This window comes from Corvus kubaryi, unplaced genomic scaffold (genome assembly GCF_017639235.1).
Source record: "Corvus kubaryi isolate FWS band 111438036 unplaced genomic scaffold, C.kubaryi_AGA036_p1.0 37382, whole genome shotgun sequence".
In the NCBI taxonomy this organism is placed as follows: domain Eukaryota; kingdom Metazoa; phylum Chordata; class Aves; order Passeriformes; family Corvidae; genus Corvus; species Corvus kubaryi.
In genome coordinates, this window is record NW_024581124.1 from 1,747,888 (window position 1) to 1,773,502 (window position 25,615).

The 25,615-nt window shown below is 39.2% G+C and overlaps 1 protein-coding gene across 3 annotated transcripts; it reads right to left on the bottom strand.

Annotated features, from left to right (window-relative positions):
• Positions 1–155: 155 nt before the first annotated feature.
• Positions 156–25,605, bottom strand: GOLGA3 (golgin A3). 3 transcript variants are annotated; one of them, XM_042034836.1, is made up of 24 exons: positions 25,510–25,605; positions 23,329–23,681; positions 20,358–20,516; positions 19,267–19,379; positions 18,086–18,777; positions 16,777–16,888; positions 15,418–15,724; positions 14,618–14,820; positions 14,255–14,392; positions 13,135–13,296; positions 11,905–12,273; positions 11,493–11,570; positions 10,285–10,548; positions 9,716–9,810; positions 9,336–9,552; positions 8,611–8,754; positions 7,782–7,979; positions 7,181–7,297; positions 6,813–6,952; positions 5,946–6,078; positions 5,617–5,739; positions 5,110–5,274; positions 4,744–4,904; positions 156–4,283 (listed from the first exon to the last, which is right to left on the bottom strand). In XM_042034836.1, exons 2-24 carry the CDS (start codon positions 23,456–23,458, stop codon positions 4,076–4,078), a joined length of 4,428 nt encoding a protein of 1,475 aa, XP_041890770.1. In that variant the 5' UTR covers positions 23,459–23,681; positions 25,510–25,605; the 3' UTR covers positions 156–4,075. The 3 variants fall into 3 exon arrangements, with proteins under 3 accessions (XP_041890770.1, XP_041890769.1, XP_041890771.1); XM_042034835.1 differs by having other exon boundaries at positions 20,235–20,516; XM_042034837.1 differs by lacking the exon at positions 20,358–20,516.
• Positions 25,606–25,615: the final 10 nt, after the last annotated feature.

Here is a 25,615-nt window from a genome sequence, read left to right on the forward strand (position 1 = left end):
GTGTGAAAAATCAATACCCAATAATGTAGTATTTTAAAATAAAGAGGTTTTTTCCTTAAAGGAGGCTATACAGCATATTCAGGATCCCAACATAAAAATTACTGCCCAAAACCAAAAAGAAGATGGTAACTCTTTTAAAATAGAAACAACATGGGGCCCTTTAGCAAAAATAGTTTATTGCACAAAACTTTTAAAGGAATCCCTATGCACATAATTTTTATAATCAACATGCTTTGTATGATCATAAACATTAATTGTACATAGTGTAACTCCTCCAGCCCCTGGCTTATCCATTCTTCAAGAACATGGAATTATTAACTTCTATCTTTACAAACACAGCCTAAGCAGACATTACTGAATGTCATACGTGAAACAGAACCATTTCATTTACAATATCCAGAACATCTTTCCCTTCCCTAGAAATCTGTGCATCTGTATTGGAAATGAGGCTGCCCAAGACTCAAGTGTTGCTCATTAGTAGGAGGCAGTGATCAGATGACAGCTGATGAGCATTAGTAATTCCTCTGAACAGCAACTGCTTTCACAGGAAAATACTTAAAGACTCTGATCACAGTAAGTCACATGCAACTATTCCCACTTTCCCCACAAAATCAATAAAGTATACATCACAAGCTTCTGCATCTCCAGGAGTGAATTTGTCATCTTTAAGGTAAATTTATATTGATAATACTACCTGTCCCCAGCACACCTTTAATGTTGTCATAGCTAACACTAAAATAACCATGCCACTGCAGTTCTCTCCCCTAAGGAGGAATATATAATCTATGACAATATGAACAATAGAACATTCATCCTTTACACATGTGAAAATATCATAGATTTCTGCTAGGATATTGCCTAAATAAACAGTATGGGATCAGATCCTCCCGTTGCATGAATGGATAGGGGGCTCAGCTGATCCCAATACAGTGCACAAATATTTCCAAGAAATCTGGAAGACAACAGAATGGAGCATTATGCAATATTCAGCAATGCCAGGGTCTCAGTAACATTTTATTCCATTGTAGAGTTTGCTGGTCTTTGTTGTGATTTTTTTTTTTTAATGCACAGTTATTCAAGAGCCCTCAAAAACTCAACAGCATCTGAAAAAATAATGCGCAGCTTTCAGCACTTGGGAACATTGTCACATTGCTGTGGCATTTCTCCTTCACTAACTCGACTTGGTTTAGTAGGTAGCAACCACTGAAGAAACACAGAAAATACATTCTATTGCAGTGCTTGAAAAAGGAAAATAATTTTTAAAGAGATTATTCTTCAGGTTCTCCTGATTATTTGGCAGGGCTGTGACAGGCAGAGGGAGGCAGTTTTCATTCCTACAACTATGTTATTTTATTGCCTAGACAGCAGAGACCTGAAGTTTTGTAGACTGAGCATGCTTAGCCTCAGGGTGAGGCTTTTTAATAAAGCAGCAACTATTTCTCTGGGTAATTAAAAACATAGCTGATGAGCTTCAAAGAAAAGGCTTTGCTTTTATCACACACTGCATGCTCCTTCTAGAAGACTTCCCAGTGACTTCTGTAACTTGACTTAGTACCTCACCAGATTTAGACCCTCAAGTCTGTCCTTCATTTAAGTAAATGACATGGTGTTTCTGTTTGTAGAAAAAACACATGGTGAATGTAACAGGACCATACCCAGTGTCCACATACTTCCAGAGCAGGTGGGTCAATGCAGGAATCTAATCCAAAACAGCTCCCTTATCTTGGAAAGGGAAACACACATCTAAGGCTACTTGATTGTGCAAGCTCAGATGTCTTCAGGAGCTAGTCAGAAACTGCAACAGGATGCAGAATGGATACAAAAAGGAGAGCTGACATTCAGAACAACTATGAAGGTTTCTAACAATTCTGGCTTCTTTGATATCAGGTAAAACCTTTACCCATACAACCACTGCTGAACTAACAGATTGGAACATAGTGGATTTTGAACTGTAGGCAATGTGTTTAATAAAGTGAACAGCAACATTAACGCTGCAACAAGTAGTATTTTAAATCCTGGACATTTGGTAGTTTTTTTCTGTACTGAATATATTCTTCACTACAGTTGGTTTTTTTCTTTGACAATACTGTTGTTTGGTTTTTCCTTCTTTGAGCTTAATATACAGGCAACTTCAAGAACATGACAACAGCAAGCTAATCAGTACCATTTACTCTACAAAGTACACTGCAGCAGTGTGCAGACATGTCTTAAGCTACTCTGTAAAGCTTTTGAACTGTTTGGTAAATCCGTTTCATGGGCACTTAATGCCACACCAATGCATTTCTTCCTTTACCAATTTCAAAACCTTGACTGTCAGCATCACTTGACTTTGATCCCAATAAAATATAAGTTAAAATCCAGTAGCTGCAGGGCATGAAATCATTCAGTATAAACACTTTTAGTGCAAAGTGTTCAGTTGGACTAGAGCTTGAAGTGGTAGTTATGAGAAATCAGACGTTGGATAAATATAGGTGGGTTTGGGAGTTTTGTTTGTTTATTTTTTACCTTACTGCTAAACAAAATGCAATATCCTTCCCCCTCCTATGCAACAACCAAATCCAAAACCAGCAACAGCCTCTCTGGAAAAATACATGAACCAAAACTTTTTTTTCCAGCTTCTGAATCCACTGGTACTTAATAGACTTTTTTTTTTGTAAACACCAAACTATAGTGGATATAATGGACTAGTTTATATTTTAAGGACAAAAACATTCTAGTACATGAGTTGCCACTAAATCTGCCAAATACCTGAACACTGAATTTTTGAGTGAGGAGAAGGCTGGCTTAACACTGCACTATGAGCCACAGGGAGCAATGGGACCAAAGATGAAGGAAACTAAAGTGAGCTGCTTTAAAAGTAACTTAGTCAAGGTGCTCTGCAGAGGGGCTGCCACAGTACCAACACTTCCATTCACGGTGGACACCTTGTAATAGAGGGTGCAAAAGGTAGAGGAAGTGTGTGGGAGAAGATAAAGCTTTTAAAAATAATAATTTTATAGGCATTAGAATTATGTCTTTTAAAGTAAAAATAATTACATTTCTAAAAGCTCTGGCTTTGGGGGCTAATTTCCCCAAGCCATTTGTACGGTATGTCAAAGAAGAGCAAACTTAAATGTAATATTAAAACAATGACAGTAACAAAACCCCTCATTGTAGCCTTAACTTACAGTATATAAGCATATTAAACCAGATATTCAAAGTCAGAAAATTATGATTTTTTCTTTTATATATATACATATATATGTATTTTACACGCATACTTTTTTAAGGGTGTCTACTTCAAAACTTGAAATAAAAAGGTGCAAAGTATTTGTGCAGTGAAGCAAAGCTCACTACTGGCCTGTGACTGTAAGAGAAAAACATCAGCAAACATCCCAGGCAAATCTGCCAAAGATACCAACTGCTCTGCATTGCTTGTCTTTACAGTCTTGTTTCTTTTGCTATAGGTCAGAGGTCATCTTCAAAACTGGAAATGGCTTACTCAAATACAGATATCCATAATCTGAACTTCAAGAATAAGAGATTATAAGAGGGACAAGAGAATGCTCAGCATATGCAGTTCTCAACCACTGTTAATGGCTGAACATGAGAAGAACTTATTTTTCCCTGTAGTTTGGCTACAACCCAAGATGGGGGAAAGAAACACATCCTACTCCCACAAATTAAAAAAAAAATCCAAATAAGAAAACCTAGCTGTTACATAATTAACAGTAATTCCTTAACAAACTCACCCAGATTGAACAATTACGTACTTGGAAACAGATGCTCCTCTTGACCTCATTTTAAATCTTCACCTGCATTTCTTACTAAACCCTCAAGTGAGCTAGATTCACCACTTGGCAGTACCCAACATGACAGAATTGTTATGGCAAGGTTTCAAACAAACCCTTAGAATAGCACATTCTTATTACATCAGTTACAAAATATTACATCACTTTCTCAAATCAGTGCCCTTCGCTTCTACAGGCAAAAGCACAACTCCGAATACCATTTTAAAAAAAAGGAAATAAATAATTTTTATAAAGATTTGTTTATATACTTAAAGCAATAGGATGAAAGACAACTGATAAGGAGGTTATAGTGTCAAAGCTTCCTTGTCACTAACACTACAATTCTCGTTCTTTTCATCTGCAGTAGAAATCTCCTGCTGGTCTGATGCAGTTGTGGGACTTGTAGAAGTAAGGTCCATTAACTTGCCCTCAATCTGAGTCCATGAAGACATTGATTCATGTACTGTAATGGTGTGTTCCTCCATCTGGCGCTGAAGGCTGTCCATTTCTTGCCTTTGAATGTATTGAGAACAAAAAATGCAAAAATTAACAAGCAGAAAACTGACTGCTAAATGCAAGATCAAAAAATTACTTTTCTGATTCTTGATACCTACTCCAAGACTACCTAAGATATAGCTGTATACAAGAGTAAGAAATCTACAAGAAGCTTAGGAATTGTCTACGAGCAAAACAAATACAATATGCTTAATTAAAAACTATTAGTAGCCGTTTCTGACTTTTTTCTGCTGTGTACTATTTACAATGGACATTTTGTTTAGTTTATTGTAAAGTCTTCTTTCACTATGGTAACAGCCATATAAGCAAGCACTTACAATGACAGAACATCCCACTGTCCTAAATATAGTCCCAATAAAGAATTAATTTTACAAATCCTTTCTTCCTCATGGTGGCAGCTGGTTTCCTGAAAACATTTTTAAGATTATTTAATATGGTTTAAAATAACAGGCCATACTTTAATTGCCGGAGACAGCTGTTCAGATTCTTTAAAGGCTCCTTGCTCACAGCTGTTGGTTTCAACAGTTCTTCCAGCAAGGCAGCAGGCACTGGACAATCAGGAATCTTGACTGGAGTCACAGGATTGGAAGAGTTATTCTCGCCTTTCAGTTCTTTCCTCTGGTTAAAGGAAAAAAAGGAGAGTCAGAAACACAATTAAGTTATTTCATCAATATCATTTTTCTCACCTAGAATCTCACATCACACTACTGGTACACATCCTCATTACAGATCAGGAATCACAGGCATATTCATGTTAGGTTATTTAAGAACATTAGCAGAGGATTTTCCTGTACTGTACAATGTGTTCTTCCCATTTAAATACCTTCTTCATCTTGCCATGCTTCAGGTCCAACTTCAGTTGCTGGTTTTGCTGCAGCAGTGACTTCATGCTGTTCTTCAGTTCAGTCACCTTAGCTTGCAGCATAAACTTATCCTTCTGAGCCACTGACAGGTCTTCCCTCACCATTTCCAGCTCTGTCTTGATATTCTAAATGGGAAGAGAATCAGTATGATGTAGAGAAACAGTATAAAAATTCCAGCCAACTAATGTTTTTATAATTTTTTCAGTTTCCAGAGGAAACTAGAAAAACCCAACACACAACACTGCTGTTTGAAAAGAATTTGCCATGGCAGAAAATCAGATACTAGGTGAAGTCAGTAGCCTATTTCAATGGCATAAAGGTTGAAAAAAAACAAAGGTAACAGCACAGCCAAAATAAAAATTTAGAAAAAAGTATGCTTTTAAAAAAATAAAAATATTGTTTTAATTATCCCCCTACAGCAATCAGAATTTCAATCCCTCAGAATTTCCACTGGCTCGACTAAATACCTGCAAGACAACTTGTATCCCTTCTAACTCCTTGTGGCTGCGCTGTTCAGTCATGTCCAGCTGCTGCTTAAGTGTTTCAATTTCTCTTTCTTTTCGTTCTACTTCCCACTTCAGGTCTTCCACCTACCAGGGCAAAGAAAAAAAAAAATCATTGGAATTATCTACAGGTGCAATCAACCACAAAATCTATCAGAAGAAATATATTCTTACGTCTAATAACACCTTTCCTAAGAAAACCTAGCAAAACTTTATTAAAAACGCTGAATTAAAGACAAAGTCATAAAATGCAGTATCAATACAGATAAACACAGTAAGTGTTCACTTTTTACCTCTTGGTTTACTAGAGGCTGTTCACTAAGTTTGTCATCCAGGTTTTTCTGCAGAACTTGGAGCTGAGATCTGGCTTCTGCCAGCTCTTGCTGAAACTGAGATACTTCCTGGGAATGTTTTTCATCCTCTACCCTGCACAGCAAGATTAACAGACAGAGCAGTTATTCAATCTGTTCTTTAAAACAGGAATTTCACTGGGTTAGCCATGTAACTATAAATGTCATGACCATGCATGGAACCTGGTTAATTACAGCTCTGACTGAGGGCTTTGCCAACACATTCATAGCAAGAGTTAAATTACAAAAAGATTTTATGAAAGAGATGTGTAAATATTAAATATTGAAAAAAGATTTTACAAAATTCATTGAGCACTGCTAATAGTCCATTTACAAACAACAGATTATGCAGTAAAAAAAAATAAAACAAAACCCTGTCAGCAATTTTGCTTTGTTTTTGGAGGAATAGGGTTAAGTTTATATCCATTTTCATGTAGGTATGATAATTTCTTATAATTTAAGAAAAATTTTTATATACAAGCTAATTGAATTTTAATACATTGTGGAACATAGTCAATAATCAAATAAATCAGAGAAGAGTAATAGGATCTATATAAATTGTTAATCCTTACTAGTAACGTGAAATAGTAGAAAGTGGGAAAAAGCAGATAGTGAAGCCTAAAACCAGTGTACTTCAAGTCTAACTGAATTGTAAAGAGAGAAAAATGCAGGTATTTGCTCAGAGTCCAAACAAGCATCTGACACCCAGGCTCTGCTGGGGAACGAAGGGGCAAACCCAAAAACTCACTAATGTGCACCTTTTTCAGATGATTTGTTTTAATTACTGTTCTTTTTCAGACAATTACTTACTGCAGCTTGTCCACCTCAGCCTGCAGGGCCTGGACCAGCAGTTCTTTGGCGTGGAGCTCCTTCTTGATCTCACTGAGCTCGAGCATCGCCGCCCGGTGGTGTCGGCGGTTATGGGCTGCGTCTGCTTTGGCTGCTGCTTCCTAACAGGAGAAAGAGATGCAGTTTTATTTTGTTTTGTCACTGTAGCATGAATCAGAAAGGGAGCTTAACACAGGACACAACAGAGAAGGCATCAACTGATCTTTCAGCCACTGGCTATCGTGACAGAGACCCTGCAGGAAGTAGTATGTTATAAAACAGATTTAATTCCAGATACTTTTAAAATACCTTTAAATCACTTTCTAAGTAAATAAAAGATGAGCCATTACCTGCTTCTGAAGGTCTTTAACTTTTAACTTTTCTTTCTCTAGGGAAGCCTGTAGAGCTTGAATAAGTTGTTGCATTTGCTGATCCTCTTCCTCTTTCCGCTTTAGGACTGCCTGAACCTGTAACACATCAAAAAAGCAAATGCACCTTTTGTGTGGGCTCACTGGAAGTAGAGGAAATATAAACACAAACCATGCAGGGATTGCAAAACAACTCGCTGCTGTTCACTGATCACTCTTTCCACACAGTACCTTCAACATTGAAAGTAGCTATGGTTAAATGGTAGCTCATTGCCTATGTCCCCATGAATGTATTACTACTGGCATAAAAATGATTTATCTCAATGAATCCATATGTAACAGGGTTTGTATGTTCTGACTACCTACACTTTCACTATTGCAAGTATTGTAGTGACATTTTATTAATTTTTTTTCCAAAGAAAACTCTGTTTAGTGCCAGGTCCCATTTCTGATCTTTTGTTCAGCCCCCCATATTGCTGCTGTTATGCAACACATGGAGGACCCAGAGCTGGAGAAAATGCACTGACTTTGTACAATATGAGCCAATTCCTTTCTTAAGTTATTACATCAAAAAGTCAAATACCTGTAGATTCAGTTGTACCAAGTCTGCCTCTCTTTTTGCCAATGCTGTTTCGAGGATATTATTGTGCTCCCTCAAAGCAGCGTTGGACTGACTGAGACCTGTAAGTTTTCCACGTTCGTGTTCCAGTTCAAGGGTCAACTTCTTATTAATTTCTTCTAAACGTTTTATCTTCTTCCTGAAGCCTCTAGATTCCTGAAGCTATAGTCAAAGGAAAACACAAATCAAACAAACATAACCAAACAACTTCAGACTACTATCACAAAAGAATTGAGAGTTAAACTCATTAAGCATTTTGCTTTTCCAGAGTGGGATTTTTTTTTTTCTTTTTTTTCTCCTTTAAATGAATATCAAAAAGTAAGTTCACTTTGGTATTTTTTCGTGTTGGAAGACTAAAATGCTTGCTAGAAAGAAGAATCCAGGAGTACTGTTCAGGTGCAAATCCAGAGTAGTTGATACATACAATTTTTTTGTGCCACTCTACAACTGAACACCACCACCTGGCCCTCAAAATCACTGGGGATTCATGACTCCCAGTAGTTCCAAAAGCTCATGATTCATGTATCCTCACTGTCTCATGACCAGACACAGCTGGTATCTAATACAAGAAGCACTCGTCTCTCCCTATACATCCTCTTTCCCTATATGACAATGACTCATGAAACCAAGAAGAACCAGCACAAGACAACAAAATTTGCAAGTATCACTGACATGATGTTTCCTATCCAAGATTCTGATTTTCTCCACCGTTGGAATAAAACTTTGGTACTAAAATTTCTCAGGCATTTTTTATTGTCATATGCCCATCTACGAAGCAAATTGAAGCAATCACCTCATCCTCAAGTTCCAGGACTTTCTCTCTGTACTCTTCAAGCTCCTGGCTGGTCAGTGAAATCACTTCTTGCAACTCTTTTTCCAGCATCAACTTACTGCTGCTCACAGCTCTCAGTTCTGTCTTCAGAGCTTGAATCTTCTCCTAAAGATAAAGGGGTCACACATGTGATTAGTGCATCACCCATCTTCAGGAGTCACTTCTGCTTTGGTTACAATGCCTACTCCTCTAGCAAATATGAAATGAGGTGGCTAGTGTTTAGTTTAAAGGTCTTGATCAGAGTTTTCCACCACTACATCCAGCTACTGTTATTGGTATATTTGATATCTTGCTCCATTGGTTCAAGAAACTGGAGCTTCCCTCAGTAAATTAATTTTCTTATCACAGGCTTAACATATATAAATAAGCTATGGCTACCTTGAAAAACTTTTAGCTGTCAATGAGAAAAAAGCAGTAAGCACTAGAATTTTGGAAAATCTTCAGATACTAACCCTTAAAAAAAAAAAGGTAAAAAAATCCCACCAAAAAACCAACCAAAAAACAAACCAACAATAAAAATTCATCAGGAAATCTAGCCTCAAATATAGTTAAAGAAGTTCTCAGTGCTCAGAACACTGACACCATGTCTAGCTTTATTTTCCAAATATTTTCATCACTTCAGGGTGAAATAGTATTTCAAGACATATAGCTCTGTCTTTGTACAATGTCAGAAGACATCTGCATACCTGAGCAATCTGGTCGTTCCCACCATCAGTAATTTGTGCTTTTAGTTTGCTCAGCTCTGCCTCAGCAGATTCCTTTGCAGTCAGAGATTCCTGCAGCCTCCGACTGAGAATGCCGACTGCATTCTCATAGGCTTTGTGTTTTGCTTTCATCTCTTTCTGAGCGCTTGTCAGGTCTGACCCGAGACGCTTCATTTTCTGTTTCTGCTCTGTAATCGCCCTGGTGTGAAAGGAAAAGAAAACACCAGGTAAAAACAAAAGCTGCTTGACAAATAGTACTACAAGATTAATTTTTCCCATGACCCAACAAAACCCAACATTTGAAAGCCAAATATGAAAACCAAATGCTGTAGTTCTTTTGTCTGTGCTAAAAGAACACTTACTTCTTTGCTTCCTCTTGCATTTGTTCTACTTGTTGTTTTAATGCCTGATTTGCCTCAGCAAGAGATTCCATTTGCTCCTTATCGAACTGCAAAGACTTAACAGGAAGGAAAAGACCCGTGAGCGTAAGAACAAAAGCATGTTTGCTGTGTATGTTTGATTATAAAAGAAAAAGCATGAAATTTCAAAATTACTTCCATCTCTAAATATAAATGGCTCTCCAGTTCTCCATATTCTCTTTCCCTTTTATATCCTCTTTAACTCATCCCTCTGAGGCCACCACCGTTAACACATATGAACAGTGTTTGGATTTTGTTCTTGGAGTTCACTTTAGGGCCAAGGAAACTGCTTCAGCATCAGTGCTTCTCTCCACTTACACGAGATGTTAGTAAGCAGTCATGCATTTACAGAACTTTGCTAGGTATATGTTGAAATGTCTACACTATTTTCAATATATAACCAAGAACATTAACTTGCAGGTGGTTATTCTGTTTGTTTCCAACATTACTAGAAATAGCAGTGTATCCTGGATGTAACACTCTCCAAGTTCAGGGCTCTACACCTTCCATACCTGTAGGCGTGTTTCCATATCATCTCGTTCTTTCTGCACTGACTGGAGGTGATTTTCTATTTCCACCATTTGCTGGTGAACCTGAGACACTTCCTTCTGTAGTTTTGCATGCTCAGATTCGAGGGACTGTTTTTCAACTTGGATTTTCAGCAGCTCTCGTTTTATCTCCTTCAGCTCTGAGTCCAGCCGCTTCTTTGTAGCTTTCAGCTCACTAATCAGCTGGTCCTTGGAACTTGCATCCCTCCGGTAAGCTTCCACCATGACCTTGCACACAGGAGTTTCAAGAGGACAATGACACTTCTGTTTCAGCTTTGCAAATTTATGACTAATTTACTATATTCTTTTAGTTTGAGGAGGGTGTGTGTCATACAAACCAGCATCAGCTTCTGTATTATATTTACTCTGATTCAAAGGCTTTTATGCAAGCTCAGATATTAAGTAACAGTTCATATCAGCAGTTAATTAAAAAACACCTCAGTGTTCTCTGCAGTACAGGATACTCTTCTTCACATTCTTTACGAAAACTGCATTAATTATATGCCATTTTTAAAAACCAAAGTAATTGTAACAAATTAACCATCCCATGCACACAATTAGTAACTTTTACCATAAGAAGAGGGCTTAACTGTGACTGACAGTTTAAACAGCCTTCCCAAACTTAAAACATAACAAGCTAAAACAAACTTTGACATTAGGTTAATAAGCAATCAAGCAGCAAATTAATGGTGTCTTATAAATAAGACACATATATGTGCAACACTAATGACATACCAATTTCAAATTACTGTTTCAAAACCGTAAATTCGGAACAAAATTTGCAGTAAAGCACTTATTTACCATCTAATTACTGAAGCAACTATGCTTTCTCAGAGCTGCAAGGAAATGACAACGCTTGAAGACTTACATGAGTGCTTTTGCAGAAGCAAACCTAACGAACAAACCAAAGAGATTTTCTTTGGTGGATCACTTGGCAAACTCCCTGAAGCCCTATCAAAGCATTAATTGGTTGGTGGATCAGCTTTTACATTAGCTACAGATAAAAATTCAACTGTAAGCTATACAGCTTCTGTATTTTAATGTCACAAAGTTCTGTGATACAAAAAGGAGATTCAAATATCCTCACAACCCCCCCAGAAGTACATGCCTTCACTGTAAAATGAATTGTATTCCTTGGGTTTATGTCTTGGAAATTTCTTTGTTTTGCTTACCTTCTGCTGCAGGAACTGTTCCTTCACTTTTTGAAGCTGTTTTTTGAGGCTGGCATTTTCTTGTTGCAGATTTTCCACCTGCCAGAGGGGGGAAAAACAAACATGGCTTAATGTGCCAAATGTCATAGTCTACTTGATTTCTTCAGTGAGCGTATCTGTCTGATTTGTAACAATTGCCTAATCTAACAAAGATCCTGTTTCTGACTAAGCACCTCAATGGTTAGATAACACAACATTTGATACAGAAATACATTCACCAGGTCACCACACTGGCAGCCAAATTACTGCATAGGAAAGATGTTTGACCCACAGTGCCACAGAAAAGAGCCCACTACAAAATTACTTCCCAAACTATGACCTGAACTCCAAATTATTGTGTTTTAAAACTGTGAGATTTCAGAAAGATCATTACCTGGCTTGATTTGACTGCCATTTCTTGCTTCAGCTGCTCCAACATTTGTGATGTTACTTCTGTATCTTCTCCAAGGCGCACTGCTCCTTCATCAAGTTGCTCTTTACTTGCTTTTGCTGCCTGCAGAGCAACTTCCAACACAATCTTCTCATTCTGCAAATACTGGATCATGTCATCTTTAGAAGTAGCATCACTCTGGAACTCTTCTAACCTGGCCTTCAGTTCATCATACTGTGTTTGCAGGTCATCCAGGGACTGCTCTTTGGTGTGCAGTGTCTCTTGGGTTAGAGTCAATTGCTTCATTAGGTCGAGGTGTTCTTGCTGCAAGGATTCAAGCTGCAGATCTCGCTGATGCAAAGTCAACTTGACCTGACAAGAAATATTATTACAAAATATTAAATAATAAATATTAAAAATAAGAAATATTAGATTAATACAATTAATTAATACAGAAAAAGAAAATAGAAATAAGAAATATTAAATTAATACAAAACAAAGGTTATCTTTGCAAATGCACTCTAATCAAAATCAAGTGTTATAATTAATATTTTAGCCTCTAGGAGAAAATAGCAGAAGGTGGTAATATTTTTTAACTTTCCTAGGCCACTTCTATTTGCTCTGTTAAGGGTATTGACTGCCTTGTGCAGCATCTGTTACCTTACAGGCTAAGCATGACCAGAATGACAAACCTAAAATATTCATAATAGTCATTGTATTCCAAAGTTTTGCTTGAAAAAGGTGTCCACAGTAAATTCAGGTAAATTCAGCATTATTAATAATACCATATCATTACATGGAATGTAGTACTGAGCAATCACATACTTCATCTCACTGCAGCCCCTGACATGCTGCCTATGTAAGGTTACAAGGTTAAAGCAGGGCTCTGTAAGTCCAAATGTATATAATGATATCCTGACTGCCTAACAACTTTGAACATGGATCTATGGTTCTTGTCCATACTTAGAATAACCACATACTGAATTCACTAAAAAAAACCCAGCATCTGGCAAAACAGCAGTAATGAAGTTTTAAAAAAGTATTATTACTGACATGGTTGAAAAAAAGGCCTTTTTACCTGGAACAGAGTGACTTTAATATGCACTTCAGTTTTGCAGCAATCTTTCAGGTTTTAAAAAGAAGTTTAGAGCTCAGTATCTATTTACTATTGCTTTTTCTGCCAAACAAGTATTTCCCTTGGAACCCTTGGGAAGTTGATTAACAGCAGTCTACCTTTTCCAATTCTTGCTCCAGTGTTGCTGCAGAATCAGCCATCTTCTGAAGCTGTTCTTTCTCATCCTCAAACTCCTCTAGTTTTCTCTGCAAGTCTTCTTCCACCATGGTTTTAGCCTCCTGGATCTGCATGAAGGCAGCTTCTTGATCTAACATGTCAGCCTGTATAGAGAAAGCATGGAATCAACTGCTACGGTTTCAATGGAGGGGAAGGAGTTGGAAAAAGAAAAAAAAATAGGAAAAGAGAAAAGTAGATTATGAAGAAAATTTGTAGAGGAAAGACACAAACAAAAATAATTCTGATGTCTGCCTGATACACCTGTATGCCTCTACTGAAGTCACTCATTCCTATACTTAAAACACCTTAGAATAACAGTGAGTGTCTTGCATACTTGTGACAATCTGAATTCCTATTAAATAACACCTTGTCCTTTCTCAGTTGATGAGCAAGACGTGAAGAAAAAGAATCTTTATTAAAATTAATTGTTTGGAAAAATTCTAATACGAAAGGAATTCCTTGGACACAGTAGCTACTCAGGAAATAGCAATTCCTGTCATTTACACAAGCTATCAGTAACACTGCAGATGGGGTGCTTCCACTAACCTGCTGCCTTACTCTCCTTTGAGACAGAAGCAGGAATGTCACTGAAAATCAGGGGAATTTAAGGTTCTAAAGAGCTTTGGAAGTGACTGAACTGAACTTCAGATTTTACCCAACTTTTCTTACTGGAGGGAAGGAAGGACAAACCTGATTACTGAGCAATTTCACACATTTAAAAAGCAAATTACTAATTTAGATTAACTTCCAATTAAGTTCTCTTGAAAAAGTACATGAATGGGCAAAGGACAACATTTACATTTGCCTTCAATTAAAAACAAATACCAGAACTGCAAATGCAAGGATGACCTTCAAATGGAAAATATATGGCCTTGTTCCCTCTTATTGTTAATAATGCCACACAAATTTATTTGCTCTGAAATATTTACTGCTTTTATAATGCAGCATTTGAACCAGTTCATAAGAATTCTATGTGACTTTGCCAGAATAGCCTTGACTTTGCAAAACATAAATACACAACCCAGATAGAACATAACTCATGAAATCCATCTACAACCATACCTCAATATTTTGTAGCTGTGCTGCAATACGTTCCTTTTCTTTAATAGACCTGTGCTGGGTTTCAGTCAGCTGCTGAGACAGTGCCACATTCTCTAGTTTGAGATGTTCCAACATACCTGCTTGAGTCATTTGCCCAGCCTAAAGGAAGGAAAAAAAATCACAGATTAATACCAACAGAATTTAAGAATTTCAGAAAAAAAAAAAAAAAAACATGTTGAAACTGTGTGTGCCTTATTTCAGCTACTACTTTCATGGCACTGGTGCAGTCAGGCCATTGTAGAAGGGCACTAGGTTGTCCTGTGGTTAAAACTGACAAAAAAGAACAGATTCTCAGCTCTCCCATATACAAGTAAATCACAATACCTGTATATTGGCCATCTCACTCTGTAGCCGGACACGGGCTTCCTGTGCCAGGACCAGCTGCTGCTGGTACCACTGCCTCACATTTTGGAGAGATGTGATCTCTGTTTCAGATGCCTTCAGCTTGTTGGTCAGCGTGGTCCGTTCCAGCTGCACCTTCTGAAGCTGGGTCTGCAAGGAAGCCAACTGCTGTCGCAGGTCGTGAACTAGGAGAACAAAAATGAAGGACTTGGACTAGCACACCCCACTGTGCTGTTTTATGCACACTTTTTCATGGATTATTGCTATATTCGTAGGTTTTTCTACTTTTCCTTTATTGTTGAACAAAAGCACATATGCCTAATTACATAAAGATTGGCTTTTCCTGCCAAAGTGCTAGAATCCAAAGTATCGGGTCATAAGCAGAGTAAAATTAAACTAAATGAATCACTTCTGTAAGCATTCACAGTTCCTTAGTTATGAAAACATCAACTAACTAAACATCAGGAAGTAGGTGTCCTGGCATGTAGAGTCATCATTACAAATCAGTATTTGTACAATTTTCCAAAAAAACAACTAGGCCACTGTCTGGACTAAATATTTATGCCTCCCTCTCCAGGCTGGCAGTGGCAGCTTGCAAACTGTGACACTTTTGTAACACAAAATAGAAAGCAATCGTCTTAAAATTCAGACCATTTTATTAGTGTGATATCAAATAAACACAAATTAAAATTTCTTTTTCTTCCTGGACTTCAGAATTAGGTTGAAATAAAATGATTTATGCAACAACAAATTTTTAAAGACTGATATTTACATCATCCCACCTGTGCTGTCTCTGGTGAGAACATTTTTTTGCATATCTTCAACCTTCTGCAGGAGTCTCTGGTACTGCTCCTCTGCTAACTGCAGATCATTGTTTGAAGAAGCCAAACTGGCATTCTTTGCTTCCAAGGCATTTTGCAGGTCAGCCATTGCTCGTTCCAGATCCCAGCAAGACTGCTTTAATGTGGCCACTTCTGAGCTCAGAGATTCCTGCTTCTGCTGGCTGTTTTGGCTGTGCTCCATCTGTGCCTGAAGCTTCATGTTCAAAGCTGCAAGTTGGGCTTGTAGCTCAGCCTTCTCTTTGAGAGCCTGAATGTGTCCAGAAAATCAAAATACAGAAGTCTCATGAGAAAAGACATTAATGGCTGACTAAAAAAGATGCCCAGCAAAATGGCTTTGATAAGGCAAAGACCACTTGCTTGTAAAAAATTCTTTTTAAAGCAACATCTCACCTATCAGGTATTTCAAATAGTCAAAGAAAACACAGAGGAAAGAACATACAAGACACAGAGCATTGCATATCAGTAACCACATCAGTATTTTTCATAAAACACGTATTTCCACACTTTAAGGAAGAATGCTTTGTATTTTTAATGTTATACCATCAATTAAAACAAAGAGAAAATACTTATAAAGACATCGCTAGCACTGCTCTGGATTTATTGTCCCTCTTTTAATTTGACTTCTTAAAAAAAAAACCATATGAAAACCCCACTTTCTTTTTTCTTTAAGGTAATCTTTGAAGACTTTACCAACTTGATACTAATCCTCTTCACCATCTGTACTGTGTTTATGCAGTAGTGGGGGTCTACAAGGGGTAGTCTCTGTGAGAAGCTGCCAGAAGCTTCCCCCATGTCCAGTGGAGCCAAGGCCAGCTGGCTCCAAGATGGACCCACCACTGGCCAGAGCTGAGCCCATCAGTGACAGCCGGAGTGCCTCTGGGATGAGGGATTTCAGAAAGTAAAAAAAAAATAGCAGAAGAACAACAGCAAAGATAAGAAAGAAAACTGTGTGAGAGAAACAGCTCTGCAGACACCAAGGTCAGTGCAGAGGGAGGGGAAGGAGGTGCCCCATGCTCTGGAGCTGAGATTCCCCATCTCTCTGGGGAGAATCTCAACCCATGAGCCTTTCATTGTTATTTCTTCTCTTCTCTGGCCAGCTGAGGAGTAGAGTAACAGAGCAGCTTTGGTGGGTACCTGGCATCCAGCCAGGGTCAGCCACCATGGCATTCTTGTAAAGTACCTTATCCAACAATGTTTTTACAAAACACAATTCCACAAGTAATGAGCAAGAAGCTCTTGAAAATTAATTAAAATATTCATCTGATTTGCTGAATACAGAATTCCAAATTCATTTTCTACCTGATTAGCTTCTAGTGAGAGTGCTTCTAGTTGCCCTTCAAGTCTCATCTTCTCCTTCATAACCTGCAACATCTCATCATGAGTTCCTGCGATAGAGCTTTCCATAGAAACACTGGAGACAGAGACAACACAAACACAGTTAGAGGGCTAGAATACAACTCTTGTCTCGTTCAAGAAAAGTGACACTGAAATTAAGAGGTACTCAGACTCCACGTGGTTTAGACTGTTGGATGTTTTTTCTGGCTTTATGATAGATCCAGAACACAGTGGAACAACCTCTGTTAAAAAGAGAAAGCAATTACATTCATGCTAAAGTTTTATACTCCAGCTTCCTGTACTTGCAGCAACTAGAATCTAGTGTGGCACCATATGTTTGTTATTTCACAGAAGTGCAATCGCTGACTTCATCATATTCTGTATATACAGATCCCATTTTAAGCAGACAACTGGACATGATGGGATCACAAAACCTCCACAACTATTCTCTATCTGCTTTAATTTGCCTGAGAAATACCAACAGCTTCTGCAATAGGAGGAAGAACAGGTATTTGGTATAAGGGATTCTTTATGCTGATTTCTTGCTGTACAGCCAAGGCATCTTGAGAAAAAGATCTTCTCTCATTACCATAAGAAATAAGTCTAAGCCAGAATAATCATCAACAACTGATTGTACACCTCAACATCTCTGGGCATGACACTTTATTCTAACAAAGCGGGGGGGGAGTATTTAAAAAAAATTCAAAAATTTCAAAAGTAGAACATATAAAACATGCATCTACAGACAACTTATAAAAAGCACACATTGTTAAGGGCTTCACCAGCCATGCACTTGCTTTCTGAATCAGTTTAATACCTGTGATACACACATAAGCTTGGGAGACTAAATCTTATTCTAAAAATAAAGAGGATAGGGTATCTAGGACAAGACTCTTGGCATTTCTTAACTATGTGAGGTCTGAAAGGTACATGCACAGATTAGGAAAAGGACAATACTAAATATTACTGAGGCAGTCAACTCTACACTTTCAGACTTTACAGACCAAGGCTTGTGAGTGATTCAGAGAATGAAGTCCTTCTACACAGATAGAAACAACTGCTTGCAGTACATTTAATACAGTCAGTGGCAAAAATATCTTTCTCTAAAGATATACTTAGTAAATAGGTACTCAAGTGAAGCAACCTCTCAGAAGCTAATAACAGACTTAATCACAGTGTAAGTTAAAACTGGATCTAAAGTTAGTAGGAGGCAAGAGTAATAGGCTGCCTATTCCAAGAAAATATAATTAACTAACAATGTGATCATTCTTACCTGCTAGAAATACTGTCTCTCCTGCTCCGTACCTCTCCATTAACTTCTTGCTCTTGGGCCTGATGCTCCACTGCTGCAGCCTGCAGCACCTCACTGATGGAAGGAAATTGCCCCATTGCTTCAGGATGTATCTTCTGGCCATTTATTGTATATGGAGTATCCTGTTTGCCTTCTGCATTCCGTAAACTGCCATACAGCCCTTTCCCTGACACACTGCTGTAGGTAGAGCTGTCGCTCTCATTTCCATCCAGCCTCATTCCCACTTCACTCCCATCAATCTCTGAAATGCTGTCTCCTGCCAAGGAGGAATTCTCTATTCGATCATCCACATCAGAGGGCAGACTGATCTCAGAAACAACTGATGTTGGACCACTTCTGCTTTGTGTCAGAGCCCCCCCAGATAAGTCAGTAGCCACAGAATTCCCAGTAGCATTTTGAGTGTCTGAATCTTCAGTTCTGTAGTCAGCCAAGGACCGGATCTTGCTGGCCTTAGATTTTGAACTTCTTCTTTCTTTTGACGATGCTGGAAGTCCCAAGCTACCCAGCTTTGGCCCCCTGGGGACACTGGTCCGCAAAAAAGAGTATTCTTTTGTCATCGCTACAGTGCTGGCTCTTGGCAGGATTTCTGGATTTAACATCAGCTCAGGATCCAGGGTGCTGGAGGGACGGGTTTTGGATGTAGACTGACTCGACTGAAAGAAACAAAGAGTTAACAATAAATTCCAGAGTGCTAACTTTAAAATAGCACCAAAGACTTATTTTGCTGTAATTTAAGATATAAAGCTCTACACTTCTACACCGATATTAAATATACATCCTTTCATAAACAAGGTAAATTATATCAGCAATTAACCCTATCAACATTCAGTGTATATATATTGAAAATGTTCATGTGAAACTCCTAAAGGTAACTGAAAATACAGGCAAAATTGAACACGTAGGTCACTTTAAGTTTGGTGTCGGTTGCCCCTCCCCTCCCCCCCCCCGCCATTTTAAGTTGCACAAAATGGTACATTACTGATGAGGTAACAGAACCAAATTTTGCCTGTTTAGAAGAAAAAAAAAATGCTTTCTCACATTTGAGAAAACTACTGAATGTTTTAGTTCAGGGCACAGAAATGGTAAAGTTTCCAAGCTTCTCAACAAAACTCAATCTAGAAGATGCGTGGCGTGGTACTCACTCTTTCTTGATGTCTCTTCACTCGGTATTGCTTGAGCTGTTCTTCCAGACGCCTTCTTGCCTGAAGTCTGATCTGTTCTTCATTCTCCAATGGCAGTGAAGACTCTACTGAGCCTGTGAGGGAAAGATACCTTCACAGTCAAACAGAAGACTCCAACACAGGCAAATGGAATGCAAAAGGTAAAAGCCCCTTCTACCACTGGCAACATGCTTCATGCTTAAGCAAGGAACAAAAGGAAAGCCCACTGACACACACCTCAAACGACCCTCTGCAAATATATCCTTGTGTAAGCACTCATAAAGCCTGTGGACTGCCACTGCTCAGTTTGCAAATGCTATAGTTCCTCCGCAGCCATATGACAAGAGATTATACAGCAAGAAAAAAATATTGCTGTCATTTAATCTCACCTGTCCTGCATTTCTGACAGTACTAAAATTATAAAACTAAGCAAGACCTACACAGTTCATTCATTCCCTACAAGCAGTGGCAAATTGTTCCCTAGATACATTTTCTTACCTCTTATTAACTCACATTAAACCTTCCCTGTAGTAAGACTTTTAGACACCTTAATATAAAGGCTTTCCCTTCTCCCCCCTTCATTGCTCTTCTCTCCCTTCCTTTTTTCTTAGCTTAAAATCATATGGTTCTGCTGGTTTTTGGTTTTGTCACCTGTTACTCCTAATAATCAAGAAGATTAGAATAGCTTCAGCCCCAGAAAGCGTGAAGAGCCTCCAGTGAAGAGCCCTCCAGTGAAGAGCCAGTTTTAAATGGTAAGGCACATGCCTTAGCTGCAGCAGAGGGTGGCTTACTGAAAGAAAATGAATTGTAGTTCTAAGTAAAAGTTTACTGCAAAAATGAAGTTTAGTTCAAGCTTAAATGATGTTATAGAAGTCCAGAGCCAGGCTCAGAGTAAAAAAAGCTTTATGCAGCAAGAGAAAGCAGGGGCACCACCATAAACAGATGCTTACACAATTCAGTTTCTTGCATGGGAAGACTTAGTTTGAGAGACTGCAAAGCTTCTTTTCTAAGAGCTATGCCCTCAGCACTAGTTCCCTGAGACTTCCTTAGGCTGTCATGGAAACCAGTCACACCTGGGGATGACTCTTCACCCTGTTCACTGCTGGTGGGATCAAAAGATACAGGAGAGTCGGGGCAGAGCGACTCTGGCCCATTCTGGCAGGCGTCCACTTTGCTGTTTATCTCCAGACTTCCCTCTTCATTTGGCACTTCATTGATGTTATTACTGGTAGCTGGAAAAGGAAGTTTTACTGAGCTACACTTTAAGCCACACCATTTATGTTCACACCTCCACCCAAATACAATGCACTGTTGCCTTTATATTGTACAAATATGAAAATTGCTACTGACAGCAACTGGCAGGAGAAATTTCACAGAGGATTTTTGATTCTTTACTTTAAAAGACCAGAACAAGTACCTTTCATTTGCTTTACTATGTTGCCCTCAAGCAGGACCTCAAAAGTCATCATATAAGGTATCTTGAAAACTTCACAAAGGTTTTTAAATCCTGTTAGGTTTAGAAGCATGAAACACCGTGTGTAAGGAACTCTGAGGGGCAACCTGCTACAAGTAAGGCTCAGCAGCTGCAGGCCTGTGCTGAATGATTCAGCTCTTTGATGTGCTGCTGGGCACTGGGGAGAAAGCATCCACCATCCTGATTTCCAGCCTGGACCAAGCAGTTTCTCAATTTTAAACTGAGTTTACATTTTTTCAAATAGGACATCTTCATCAAAAGTACAGTAGCAAAGCTCATATCTATCAAAATAATAAACCTACCAATTAAAATGCAATTCAGGAACCACTTCAACACCAATTTTATCCCCACTTACTAGTATTTTTCTTTTCCATTAGAAAAAAAGCATATTCAAAATCAGTCAAACATTTCACAGGCTTTTACTCTGGATTTCTCACACTTTTCTATTTACTTGGCTGGGGACTACTAACATTTATGAACCTGCTGTTGCAAAAAAAACTGTGTATCTAACTTTAATTTAATTACTATAGATCTTAAATGAGCAGAGCACTGAAACAGCCATTGCCTTTCTGTTCATTCCCACACCACGTTATCGCTGAAGTAACTGGAACTCACTGGAATAATATGGAAGATGTCATTACTTTTTACTAAAGATGGTGGAAAATATTTAGCATTTATGATCACAAAGTTATTTGCAAGCGCAAAATTCAAGTTCCCACCTCTGCAGTGCATCTTCCCTTAAGCCAGCACAGTGTGAACCAGCACAGAGGAAACTGAATGAGGAAACTGATTTTAGGTAGAAATAAAAAGCTTTCAGTCTTAGGTTGCCAAAACCCATCGACTCTTAAGATTGGAATCAAAATACTTTTGAGTATCTTATTTGTCATGCAGACAACATTTCAGACCATTTAGCCTTAATCATTTCTCTGATGTAGACCATCGTGTTGTCACAAAAACAGCTGCAGGCATGGAAAGGGTGGGTTCAACAAGGATGTAAAGGCGGACAGAGGACAAGACTGCTTTTTAATGACTAACATTTTAAAACTAGAATATTGGCAAAACCAAATTTAAAATAGGTGTCAATGCTAAGAATAGCCACATGAAGCCAAAAAGAAGAAGACAGCTCATACGTGCAGAAATATTGTTTCTGCCCATCTCAGAAGCTGCAGCTATTACTGCATCAGGTTTATACTTTATTTACACTTTTTCTTCACAACAGTGAGTGGTATACATACACAAATGGGATGCTGGAGCAAAATTCTGGAGGAGTGGTTTCTGGGCAACTTCCTGAGGCCAAGAGACACTCAGCATCTAAACACTCCTTGAACTAAAGTCATTTAAAGGCAGTAGTGTCAATACAGCTGCAGTCTTTTTAGAACAATGGGCAAGGAGACGCAATCAGAATAAAAACAGTAGAAAGATACACTTTATCTATTTGTTAGCCACAACTCGATTGTCCAGCACAGGAGATGACAGGAACGTGTCATCTCCAGCTTCATAAAAGATGAATGAGTCATCACCTAACTACACTCTGCCACTCTGATAACGGGCAGCATAAGAAAAGCAAATAAAGTCTCAGGCTTCCTCTCTCCTGCCTGTGACAAGTTGACAAACCTGTGGTACCAGAAGGCCCCAACCTCATCACGTCACCTCCTTTTACAGAAGGAACCACTGTGCTTTTGTGTGTCTACGCAGCCACAATGTACACACTCCTCCACCCAGCCACCCCCATATCCTTATACACCAACATACCCTCAGACTCCTGCCAGGGAAACATGGAGATTTCAATTCAGTGCAGGGAAAATACTTTCACAATGAAAACACTTAAATACTGGAATGGGCAGGGAGGCTGCTGAACCTCCCTCTACAGAGACTTTCAGAATTCAACAGGATGAGGCCCTGAGAAACCTGATCTTGCTCCAGAACTAGGTGTGCTCTGTGCAGCAGGTTGGACTACATAACCCCCACAGCTCCCTTCCAGATCAAGTTTGATTCTATAATCTACTCAGATAATGGACTCTAAAGTTTCTTGTAAACAGCTGCATGATTATTTTATAATAAAGCTTGTCTACATATAAAAGTTACTTTGAGATAAATGCCAGCATCTCTCTTTCATAAAGGGAAGCTTAGCCAGACATTCTGGGTTTTATCTAAGTAATTTAATTTATTAGGAAGATTTCTTCTGCCAGAATAAAGTGCTCCAGTCACAAGCTTACTCTGGAACAGTCATTTCAGAACTGCTCATTCTAGAGAGTTTCAGGTGTACACTCTTGGAAACATTATCTGAAGACATACCAACACCCTGAACAACAAATACTCACCTGACAGCTCATAGTATTTAAGTTAATAGTTTGGTTTTGCTTTCAAAAGAACAAGTTCTACTGCTAAAAAAACAGTTTTACACACACACAGAGCTATAGACTTCACCAAACTTGCTTAAAACTGCTGTACAAGAAATTCCTGACCTCAAGGAAAAACATCCTTCTGCATCAGCTGAACAATAAAACAGATGATTATATAAAAGCCTGGGTAAGACTAGGAAATTATTTGGTGCATATTAAATAACTTACTGTTAATTTCATCTGTAGTAACTAGCTGAGACTTGGCTTTACAGTCTAAAAGTTCTTCAGAGGTGCCAGGAGCCCCATTACTACTTCTGTTCTCCAAGTGAACATCCTGCTGGACAGATGAGGAGTCCATGGTAAAAATGATCCAGATCCTTGGAAAGTTCTTCTTCTCAACAATTTGCCACCAAGTGAGCTACCAAGTCCTGTTTCTCTCCATCAGCAAGAACAGCATCAAGACGTCACACAGGAGCACAGTTCTGAGCTGCAGAGCTGTTGGTGTGCAGCAGGCAGCTGCTAACTCCACATCACGGAAACAGCTCGCAGACAAAGTCGTAATCACCAAGGAGCTGCATCCTCTAGAAACAATACGTAATGAATTTACAAACATTTACTAGAGCTCTGAGAATATGAGTTAAAAATAAAGTAGTGCCCACAGACAGAACCAGGACATGGGTAACAACAGAGACAATGAAATACAACCAAATACCCAGATTTGGGAATAAAAAGTGATCTGTTTATGCTCACTTTTTTTAGTAGCATTGATGCACTGCAGAATGATGCAACAGATAATATTTAGCAAGAGAGCTGATTTAAAATCACTGTCCCTTTTAATGGAAAGGCCTTTTTGGCCTCTGAGTTAAGAACCAAGCCAGTACTCAGAGTAGCATTTTGCTCTGTAAACAATGGTGTATATATATATGGAAGCATGCCATATATTTCATTTCAAGGAATGAGTTTCAGCATCTTTTGTTAAAATGAAGTATGGAATTCAGATTTAATTTTTTAAAAATAAATTACATCATTACTGTTTACTTGTCTGCAGAATAACAAGTATGAATCACTGTACAGAATGTGAACTACTCATTACAGCACACGTTGGCAGTCAGAATGTGGCCTGGACTGCAGTTCAACACTGCCTTCTCCTATGACCAGTCAAGAAGAGGATTTCCAACCACAGTTTACAAAATTTTCAAATGATTCTCCAGATATTCAGATCTAACCTCTGGATAAAGATCCCACCAACTAATACCATCTAACAGAAATTGTTCTATACAGTCACTACAAATAATTAAATTTTGTTCCGACAGTTACTGACAGACGAATCCAGATTACAAAATCTTATTGTTATTTACTAAAGAAACGTAAGAAATCCCCATTTAAAAAAAAAAAAAGGGGGGGGGAGCTGGGGGGAGGTTGTGGGAGAATGTCAAATCAGGAATATTTTGACTGCATTTTTACATGAACACAAACATTTTGAACGACATTCCTTCCATATCTCCAGGAAGCACTTGTGTAACTGCTACTGTGCCACACTGCCCTGGTCACCCAGCAACACCACCATCATCTCCAAAATGTTACTGAAGCAGCAAACAGCTCAGGGCACACAGGAAAACACAGTTATGTAGGTGACCCTTAGAGAGGTGAGCCGTGAAGGAGCCAAAAACCTGGAGCACCTTTCTAAACAGGAAACCTCCATCGAACAGAAAAACGAATACCTTCACTGTGATTTGTTACTAATTTTTAAAGATTTCAGTATAATAAAGCTTTCAATAAAACTCCTAGAACTGCCACTGTACAGCAAATAGATGCTACATGACAGGTTACAAAGAGGAATTACAGACAAAAGGCAAGGAATATTTTGGCTCCTTACACCTTGGCAAAACCCAGCCAACACGAGATGGTTTGTTGTCCTTGTCATAAAACACGTTTAAATAATCAAGGTGATCAAGAACGGCTTTCTTTTGTACAACCCATTCCTAATACTAAAGGGTCGAGCATGTTGGCCTCAGAGTCCTTTCATATCGCTGTGCTGCGCACAAGTAGACATGCATACACAGAGACGTAGGCACGCCACGGGAACACAGCAATAACCCCACAGGGAAAGAGCTGTAGTACGAAAACCACCGATTTTGCTTAAAACGAACAACCAGGACGACAACAGGTCCCGGTCACCGACCGGGGAGGCGCCGGCAGACACGGCCGCGAGGTCCCTGGGCCGGGCACGTCCCTGGGCGCCGGCAGAGACAGCGGGAGGCCCGGGGTCGCAGCCCACGGAGCCGAGCCGAGCCGGGCCGGGTGGTTCCCCGCTCCCCGGCAGCCCCGAGCATCCCGCGGCCTGAAGCGGCCCCCGGTCCCCCCCGAGGCGCCCCCGCCGCCCCCCATCCCGGCCAGCCCCCCGCAGACCTGGGGCCGCCCGCCCGGCGCCGGCTCCTGCCCGAGACGTGGCGCTGCCTGCGCCGGGAAGGGGCGGGCGGGGCAGGGCGGGCGGTGCAGCGCGGTTCTCCCTCCG